At 63.7% G+C, this 8,419-nt stretch overlaps 1 protein-coding gene across 1 annotated transcript in view; it reads right to left on the bottom strand.

Moving 5' to 3' along the window:
• COL2A1 (collagen type II alpha 1 chain) overlaps nt 1-8,419 on the bottom strand; it is a 31,154-nt gene that overhangs the window by 6,243 nt on the left and 16,492 nt on the right. Inside the window, exons 19-41 of the mRNA XM_073882073.1 lie at nt 8,196-8,294; nt 7,843-7,887; nt 7,652-7,750; nt 7,390-7,443; nt 6,914-7,021; nt 6,479-6,532; nt 6,299-6,397; nt 6,082-6,135; nt 5,559-5,657; nt 5,113-5,166; nt 4,675-4,728; nt 4,297-4,350; nt 3,983-4,036; nt 3,720-3,764; nt 3,464-3,562; nt 3,136-3,243; nt 2,791-2,844; nt 2,450-2,503; nt 2,046-2,099; nt 1,666-1,719; nt 1,274-1,381; nt 608-661; nt 127-180 (exon numbers count right to left, since the gene is read on the bottom strand). Of these exons, the coding sequence (XP_073738174.1) occupies nt 127-180; nt 608-661; nt 1,274-1,381; nt 1,666-1,719; nt 2,046-2,099; nt 2,450-2,503; nt 2,791-2,844; nt 3,136-3,243; nt 3,464-3,562; nt 3,720-3,764; nt 3,983-4,036; nt 4,297-4,350; nt 4,675-4,728; nt 5,113-5,166; nt 5,559-5,657; nt 6,082-6,135; nt 6,299-6,397; nt 6,479-6,532; nt 6,914-7,021; nt 7,390-7,443; nt 7,652-7,750; nt 7,843-7,887; nt 8,196-8,294 (1,611 nt within the window). The remainder of the gene's footprint in view (nt 1-126; nt 181-607; nt 662-1,273; nt 1,382-1,665; nt 1,720-2,045; nt 2,100-2,449; nt 2,504-2,790; nt 2,845-3,135; nt 3,244-3,463; nt 3,563-3,719; nt 3,765-3,982; nt 4,037-4,296; nt 4,351-4,674; nt 4,729-5,112; nt 5,167-5,558; nt 5,658-6,081; nt 6,136-6,298; nt 6,398-6,478; nt 6,533-6,913; nt 7,022-7,389; nt 7,444-7,651; nt 7,751-7,842; nt 7,888-8,195; nt 8,295-8,419) is intronic.

The raw sequence follows: 8,419 nt of genomic DNA, 5'->3' as shown, positions 1-8,419 counted from the left end.
GGGGGGTGGGGGCGGGCGGGGATGGGTCCGAAGGGATGGAAGCCAGCCTGTTGGGGTGCCAGACTCCAGCCGTCTGTGCCTCTCTCGCCAGGAGGGTGGGAGGAACCAGCCCGGGATGTCACTTACATTGGAGCCTGGGGGTCCGACGCGGCCAGCAGCTCCAGGGAATCCCGTGGCTCCCTGTGTGAGGGGAAGAGCAGCCGTGAGTCCGAGGGGGGCGGTGGTCTCCGAGGCCGGTGCCGAAAGGGGCAAAGAGAGCTAGCGAGGGGGGAGGGGCCGTGGGGTCTGGCCCTTGGTCAGGAAGTTGTAGCTTCCTGCCTCCAGCTCCAGCAGGGGGCTGCCCCCCCTTTTGCCCCCCGCCAGAGTCGTCCCAGGACCACTGCACGCCAGCAGCAAGGGGCCCCCTCCCCCACGTGGCTGTGGGCTGGGCTTAGGCTGGGGGCAAAAGCAATGCTGGGAAAGAAGGAGGCGAGTCGATCCCAGAACACCAGCTTGGGAGCCTCTGGCCAGGCCTTCTTCGTGAGCTGAGGCCAGAGTGAAGGCACGAGAAGCTGCCGCCCCCACAGTACCCTCCACCCCACCTGGTGGGAAAGGGGACCTCACTCACCGGGGGGCCTTGAGCACCTCGGGCTCCTTTAGGACCAGTCACACCAGTAGGACCCTGGGAGGGAAGGAGGGAGGGACACAGTGAGGCCTGGTCACCCAGAGGAGGGCTATGGGCTTCTGGGCATAGGGCCTTTTTGAGCCCCTCCCCCCCCAAAATGGACTCCCAAGAGCTAGGTTTTCAAAGATGTAACCTTCTTGGCACTAAAATCCCAGCCTGGAGAAGCCATCACAGAGGGGCCTGCCACCCCTGCCACGAGAGACTCACGTGCTAGGAAACCTCAGGAAGGAAAGGCCCATCGGGCATCTGCAGAGCTGGGCCAACGTCTCCCCAGTCCCTCCCCCGGAGCCTGTGTACTCTGTCCCAGGCTCTCTGTCCTCAGCCTGCCACCTGTGTCTGTCTGCTGGCCCCACCCCCCACCCCCAAGACAATGAAAGTCAATTTAGCTACTTCAGAACCTTTGTCCCTGAGTAGAGCTTCCTCCCCACAGCCTCTCCTTTCTGTGGCTGGGGCGGCCTCTGCCAGGCCGAGAGGCTGAAACCCCGGGGGGGGGGGGGGCTACACACCACAGGCCTGCTGTCCATTCTCTACCTGTCTGCGCTCCTCACCTGGCACCCAGGCATCCCTGCCCCATGGGAACAGTTCCTGGGGGAGCTCCCTGCTACTCACCTGAGGCCCAGGAGCTCCAGAGGGGCCCTGAGGACCTGGGGCACCAGCATCACCTTTCTGGCCAGCCTCTCCTTGCTCGCCCTTGGCACCTGGCTGGCCATCAGCACCCTGTCCCAGGGAGGAGGAGGTGGAGTGAGAGCCCAGCCAAATACTCCAGGTTCCTCCAAAAGGGCCAGAGGCTCTGGGTGGGTGGGTGAGGGAGCGTGTGTCCACCCTGGCCTGAAGGCTGCTCTAAGATGGGTCTGCGAGCTCAGTGTGGAGGTGCAAGGGGAGAAGAAGAGACCACTCCCGTCTTCTTTAAATTCTGTCCCTCCCGCACCCAAAGGCTGGAAGGTGCCGCCAGGCTTCGAGCTGGCCTGAGTGGAGGGCTGGGAAGGAGGGTGGACACTCACGGGAGGCCCTGCGAATCCAGCGGGCCCGGGGGGTCCGGTCTCTCCGCGTTCACCCTGTGAGAGAAGAGGCCCAGGAGAGGTAAGGCCCCGCGGCCACCTGCTTCTCTCCCCTCTGGTAAGCCAGAGCCCTCTGGCCCCGCCCTTGCCCAGCCTCCCCAGAGGGAGGACCCCCAAAGGTAGCCTCCGGGAAGCCCTGTCCTAAAGACAAGGGACCCAAGTCAGAAAGCCTCTCTTGGCCAGAGGATCTAGCAACCTGAAGGCCCTCCACCTTGGCCACACCATGGGGAGGACAGGGCTTCTCCCTTCCTTTCTCATCCCTCCTCGCACCCCCACACCCCAAAGGGCCAGGCTGAGGGCCGGGTTTCGGGGCAGATACTCACTGGGGCGCCGCGAGCACCAGCAGTTCCTGCAGGACCAGGAGGCCCAACTTCTCCCTAAGGTCGGGAAGGGGGACAAGAGCCATGGATAAGGGATGGGGGTCCGGGTGGAGCCCTTCAAGAGCCGAGTGCATTCAGGAGGCCTCCCAAGGGAGGGCCTGTTTTCTCCTTGTTGCTTCAGGCCCGCCTTCCTGGGGCCTCTGCTGAGCGCAGGGCTACCGCCCGCCCCGCTCCCCACAGTGGCTCCGCTGCCCAGGGCACACAGCCAGAGACTCTGCTCTTAGGAAGACTCCCGCCCCTCACTGCTTGCCGCCCCCCGCGGGCAGGAGGGTGCCAGGTGTTGAGTGAGGAGGAGAGACCGCAGTCTTTAGCGTGACGGGGGAGGCGAGCCAGAGAGAGGAGCTCACCTTCTCACCGTTGGCACCAGCGGGCCCAGGGGGGCCAATGGGACCAGTCAGGCCCTGGGGAGAAGAGACAACGGTGAGGGAGACAGAAGAGTTGACCAGGACTTGGAGCCCAGCAGGGAGTCTAGGACCTCACACGGGTGGACCCTGGCGCACCCTCCCCAGCCCCCAGCACGCCCTCTCACCCTGCAGCCCCGGTTTCGTTGGGAGAGTCCCCAGAGCTGCCCAGTCCGCACAGCCCAGGTAGGACCAGGGGCTGCACTCACACACCGCCCTCCTGCCCCCGAGTGCAGGGCTGGAGACCCCCGGGGCCGCCAGAGCGCCTGCACCCAGCATCCACTTACTCGTCCACCGTCCTTCCCGGGGGCTCCCTCAGGGCCTTTCTCGCCAACATCACCCTGGGGGATAGAGCAGACGGGCCACCTCAGGAGGGTACTCCCGCTCAGTCCCACCCTCACTGAGGCCCCGGGCAGAGCTCGGCCCCCCGCCCAACAGGATCTGCTGTGGGTTCAGGGTGAGAGAGAGGACTGAGATGGAGGGGAGGGAGGAGGGTGTCACTAGAGGGCGAACAGAAGGCCAGAGGGGTCTCCAAGGTCCTCAAGAGGGTTAACAAGGGACCTCCCTAGCCGGGTGCCGTAGGGAGGCGGGAGGGCTGAGTGTGGGGGAGGCGCAGCCAAGCCGGTACTCACCCTGTCTCCCTTGGGCCCCGCGATGCCCGCTGCTCCCCTCTCTCCCGGCATGCCCTGCAGACCTGGAGGGCCCTGAGCCCCAGGGGGGCCAGCTGGGCCAGATGCGCCCTGGGGGGGAGGGGAGGGAGTCTGTGGTGGGCAGCACCTGCCCAGGACCCCAGCGCCCAGGCCCCCTCCTCAGCCAGACGTCCTTGGCGTCTTGTTTTCCGTCTGCCCTCCTCCTATCTTCATTCGTCCTGAGCCCCTCCTGCACCGCCCCCCCACCCCCGCCGCCTCCCCCAGCAGGGCCTCCCAGGCTGGGCCCCACAACCCCAACAGCCTCACTTACTTTGGGACCGTCCGTGCCAGGAGTGCCGGGGAGGCCACGGGGACCCTGGAGGCCCTGGGCCCCGGGAGAGCCACGTTCTCCTGGGAAACCTCGTTCGCCCTGAGGCAGAGACACCATGGAGCAATCAGGTGAGAGAGAGCAGGCAGAGGCCCGGGAGAAGCAGGGGCGTGGCGGGCAGAGCACTACGGAGTGCACTGGCAGAACGGCACAGGGAGAGGGCAGGCCCGAGGGGCCACCAGAAATGGCCGACACTCACCCTGGGACCCACGAGGCCGGGGGCTCCAGCTTCACCGGGGACACCCTGGGGAACAAAGAAGGATATGTGAGAGAGGGAAGCTTTTCTGTCCCCCAGCCAGGGCGGAGCAGCCCTCTCACTGGACCTGGAGGCTGAGCTGGGATGTGGCCCCAGACATTCCCAGCCTCCTGGGGCCCCAGGGGCCCTCCTGCCCTTGCCTCCTGGGCAGCAGAAGAGATCTTCCCTTCTAAACAGTTTGCAGGTTCAAAGAGCCCCATACTCACCTGGTCACCCGGTTTTCCACCTTCACCTGGGGGACCAGGAGGGCCAGGAAGTCCCTAGAGGGCAAAGTGACAAGCATTAGCCAAGGAGTGAGTCCTCTGCCCCAGCCCTTCAGGGAGCCCCACCCTGGGGACCATAGGGAAGCCTCATCCCCCAGTCCCCCCCAGGAGTCCGCACAGCCGAGGTAAGACCAGGGGCTGCACTCACACACACACCGCCCTCCTGTTCCCCGAGTGCAGGGCTGGAGACCCATGGGGCTCCCACAGAGCCCTGGGCATGGAAAGAACTGAAAAGAGGGCCCAGTCCAGCCACCTACCTGGAACCCAGATGGCCCAGGAGCACCCTGCTCGCCTCGTTCACCAGCAGGTCCCTGCAGCGGGAAACAAAGGTAACCTGAGCCAGTGCTGCAGAGAATCGGAAAGCCTTGGCCAGAGGGGACTGCGGTGGCAGCAGGAGGGCTGCCCAGACACCTTCCTGCACTGCCCACAAAAGCTTCCCCTGCTACTCTCCCACCGATGACCTGCACCCCTGAAACAGTGAGGGGGGGGCGTCCACACTGCCCTGGCTGGGGGCAGGTCTGGTGTCCCAGAGGAGCCCAGATCCTCATCATGCTAGGTGGGCCTGAGGTGCCTTGGCCTCCGTGCCACCACCCCATGCCCACAGGGCCACCTGGAGAGGCTAGGCAGGTACTTACAGCAGGTCCAGGGGGTCCTGCAGCACCTGTCTCACCATCTTTGCCAGGAAGACCCTAGACGGGGGAGAAAAGGGTGATGGCGTGACACACACCCTTCAGTTCCGCAGACCCCAGCGCTGAGCAGGTACACTTGGTGGCTCAGACATTCCAGACCTCCATGATCCCCCCACCCGTATTCCATTTCTACCCCCTTCTTTCCCTGGGCCCCTTCTTTTCCCAGTCTTTCTCAGCATGGGAGTCTTCCTCCTCTCCCTGGACTGCTGACCAACAGCAGCTGGAAGTCTCTCTGTGTGGACTCCCAAAGGGCCCAGAGCAGCGGGGGCCCAGACACAGGAACCCCACTGCTGACTAGGACCCCAGGAGCAGGCCGAGGGATGGGGCTCCCCTTGCACGTGTCCAGCCAGCACCAACATGCAGACAGTGAGGCAGGCTACTTACTCTCAGACCAGGAGCACCAGGCAGTCCCTTCTCCCCGGCCTTGCCAGGTTCACCCTGGAGGAAAGAGGGCAGGACCATGAAGGGAGGGTTTTGGGGGGGGGGCGCCTAGAGCAGGCTGGGGAGACTGGGGCTTGGGGCCATGGCCTGATGGGCAGCAAGAGCTCAAGCCGAGTATCTGCACCCTGTCTTGTGCTCGGGAGTGAGACAGCACTGCCCCATGGAACGATGTCATGGCTGAGGCCCTGAAGATCTCAGGAACCCCAGGTTTCCCCAGATGACATGCACTCCTGCAGGACACGGAGGCCCAAGCTGCCCATGGCACCAGGGCTCCCGCTCCTAACTGCCCGTGGGTTAACTCTACTCAGGAACCGGTCGGTCCTTTCTCCAGGGACGAGGAGGGAAGTCGCACCGTGTGCAAGGAAATGGAAGGGCAGGTTGTGACTTACGTTGGCACCTTTGGGGCCAGGGAAACCCATGACGCCAGGCTGCCCACGAGCACCCTGAGGACCTGGAGGACCAGGGCGGCCATCTTCCCCGGGGGCTCCCTGAAACAGAGGACGCCGCAGTCAGAACGTAGACACTCCGACCACATTCGCGCATCCAGCATCTACCAAGTGCCCACTGCGCTGGCGGGCACACGGCATGTGGGGTTGATCAAGGTCTCAACCAGCAGCCCACACCACACACGCGGACCCTGGCAGCGACAAGGCGCAGCTTAAATGAGGGGCATAGCCCCTAACAGTGCACGCCAGGCTTTGTCCTTCTCCAGGGAAAGGCCCCAATGCACAAATGCACACGAGGATGGCATTTTCAGAGCTCCACACCTGGCCTGATGCCCACCATCTGCCCCCTCCCCAATCCTCAAAATGCACACGCTGCCCCCACCCAAACCCCCGTCTCTCGTCCTACTTGCCTCCCCAGGGAGATCCCCTCCCAACTCCTCCCAACAACCCCAGACGGGAGACTTACAGAAGGACCAACTTTGCCTTGAGGACCAGCATCACCAGGGCGACCAGTGAGACCCTTTGTTCAGGAGAGAGAGAGAGACAGAGAGAGGACGGGTGTCAGGGAAGGCCCCAGGTCCTCCCAATCCTGGCCGCACAGGGCTGGAGGGAGCAGGGGGGGAAGGGCACGAGGCCTTGGCTCAGAGCTGGAAGTCAGGAGCAAAAGCAGCTCGGCTATTTACCCGGGCTCCAGGAAGGCCAGGCTCTCCAGGACGGCCAGGGTCACCATTGGCTCCTTTGGGACCAGCAAGGCCGCTGGGCCCTCGTTCTCCAGGGGCTCCCTACACAAGAGGAGGCAGGGAGTCGGCAGGAGGCCATTTGACCAGCAATGCAGGCACCCCAGCCCCTCTTCCCCCACTCACCTTTGGACCTGCCAGACCATCCTGACCTGGGAAACCACGGTTGCCAGGAGCACCCTACAAGGAAGGGGAAGGGGGACGGGTAGTGAGTTAGAACGGCCGCTGACCCGGCCATACGGAGGGCCTCGCCGCGCTGCAGGAGATCAATCCCACCAACCCACAAACCACCATTCCTGTGGGGCGGTAGCCACCGCCGGCAAGATTCTGAGAGATTAACTTCTCGGGCCTGTCCTGGGGAGTAGCTCAAACTGTTTCATGCCATCCTGGGGGTGGGGGGCACAAACAAGGAGGGCTCCCTGTCCCCACAGCAGTGAGTGGAGAAGAGAGGAATCGGATACTCAGAAAGGCCACAGGACTTGGCCAGAACACAGAGCCGCAAAGACGACTTCCACGCCCAGGACACACCCCACAGAAAGTGGGAACTCCCAGCCCACTTACTCTCTCTCCAGGGGGACCGACGGGCCCAGCACCACCAGGCTCTCCACGGGCACCTCTTTTGCCTTCTTCACCAGCAGGACCAGGGGCTCCTTGGGGGCCAGCAGGGCCCTGAGAAGCAGCACAAAAGAGAAACGGGGTGAGTCTTCTCTGGCGCTGGGTCTGTCCCTGGCCTGGTAGGTGGAGGGAGAGGCCTTCGCTATTGTGTTAGGGCTGGGGACTGGGGAAGAGGGGCCATAAAGGATCGGCCCAGGGAGAGCAGAAGTGGCCCAGTGGGAAGAGAGAGGGTGGAAAGTTGAAACTGTTCAAATTGGTCAAGCCAAAGATGCGAGCTTAAGCTGCATCAGCTTCTCAACCTGTTACGTCCCCTCCTCCAGGCACAACCTGAGAGGCCCCAGATCAGCGGACGGGGCTACAGAGGAGCAGGGAGTGGGCTGGGGGATGGCTCTGGGCCCAAGAGCTGGCGGGCAGATACTCACAGGTTCTCCTTTGGGGCCTTGTTCACCTTTGAAGCCAGCAATACCAGGCTCGCCCTTGGGAAAAGAGAGAGGCAGGTTCTCACACTAGGGTCTCTCCATGGACCCTGCCCACCTCCAGACACCCTTAAAGGCAGCCCCTTCCTTCCCCCGCCTCCCCCCCCCCCGCCCCCGGCAAGGACACCAGTGTGAGCGCAGGAAGGAGGGATGGCAGGGTTTGACTCCAGGGGTATTGGTGGGACTTGGGGTTCATGCTGGGCCTTACCGTCTGACCTTTCGGGCCCAGAGGCCCAGTTGCACCTTGAGGGCCAGGTGGACCACGGGGCCCAGGGAAGCCGGGGGCACCGGCAATACCAGGAGCACCCTGTCAGCATGAGTAGAAGAGAGGGGCATCAGGAGACGGAGCAAGGAGGGACTGACCCACCTGCACGAGCCAAGTCCCGGGGCCACACTCACAGCAGATCCTTTGGCTCCAGGAATTCCATCGGTTCCGGGGTTACCCTGAAAAAGAAGATGGTGTCATTATAAACTAAGCAGCAAAGAATAAGCCCCAGCCGCCTCCCAGCCCTCCCAGGCTGCAGATCCAAGGGCTGTCCAGTGCAGACATGGTCCTGCTGGATGTTTCAAAGGGAGGACGGGGCTGGAGGGAGAGGTGTCCCTAGAGCTCAGGATGCAAGTGCTGGGCCAAAATGAAGGTTTGGTGGGTGGGGTTCTGCTTGGGGCCCCACTTCTCTCAGAGGTAGACAGAGTCAAGAGCACCCGGGGCCACAGACCCCAGGTGCTTCAGGCCAAAGGGAAGCTGCACTTACAGAGGCACCGGCCGGCCCAGGGGACCCAGGAGTACCAGGTTCACCGCGAGGACCTTGAGCACCTTCGGGACCGCGAGCACCAGTGGGGCCAGCCTCACCCTGGGCAGAGACGGAGGGATGGAATGAGGAGAAGACGGGGGGCACAGACCTCTCACGGGCCAGCCGCAGGCACGCGCCAGCAAGCTGAGACACACATGCACCCACGGTGCGCAGGCGTGTTCCCC

The sequence above is a fragment of the Callorhinus ursinus genome, unplaced genomic scaffold (assembly GCF_003265705.2).
Source record: "Callorhinus ursinus isolate GAN/ISIS: 27379988/994484 unplaced genomic scaffold, GSC_fseal_2.0 scaffold44, whole genome shotgun sequence".
Lineage (NCBI taxonomy): Eukaryota > Metazoa > Chordata > Mammalia > Carnivora > Otariidae > Callorhinus > Callorhinus ursinus.
This window is presented reverse-complemented; position numbering and strand designations above follow the sequence as displayed.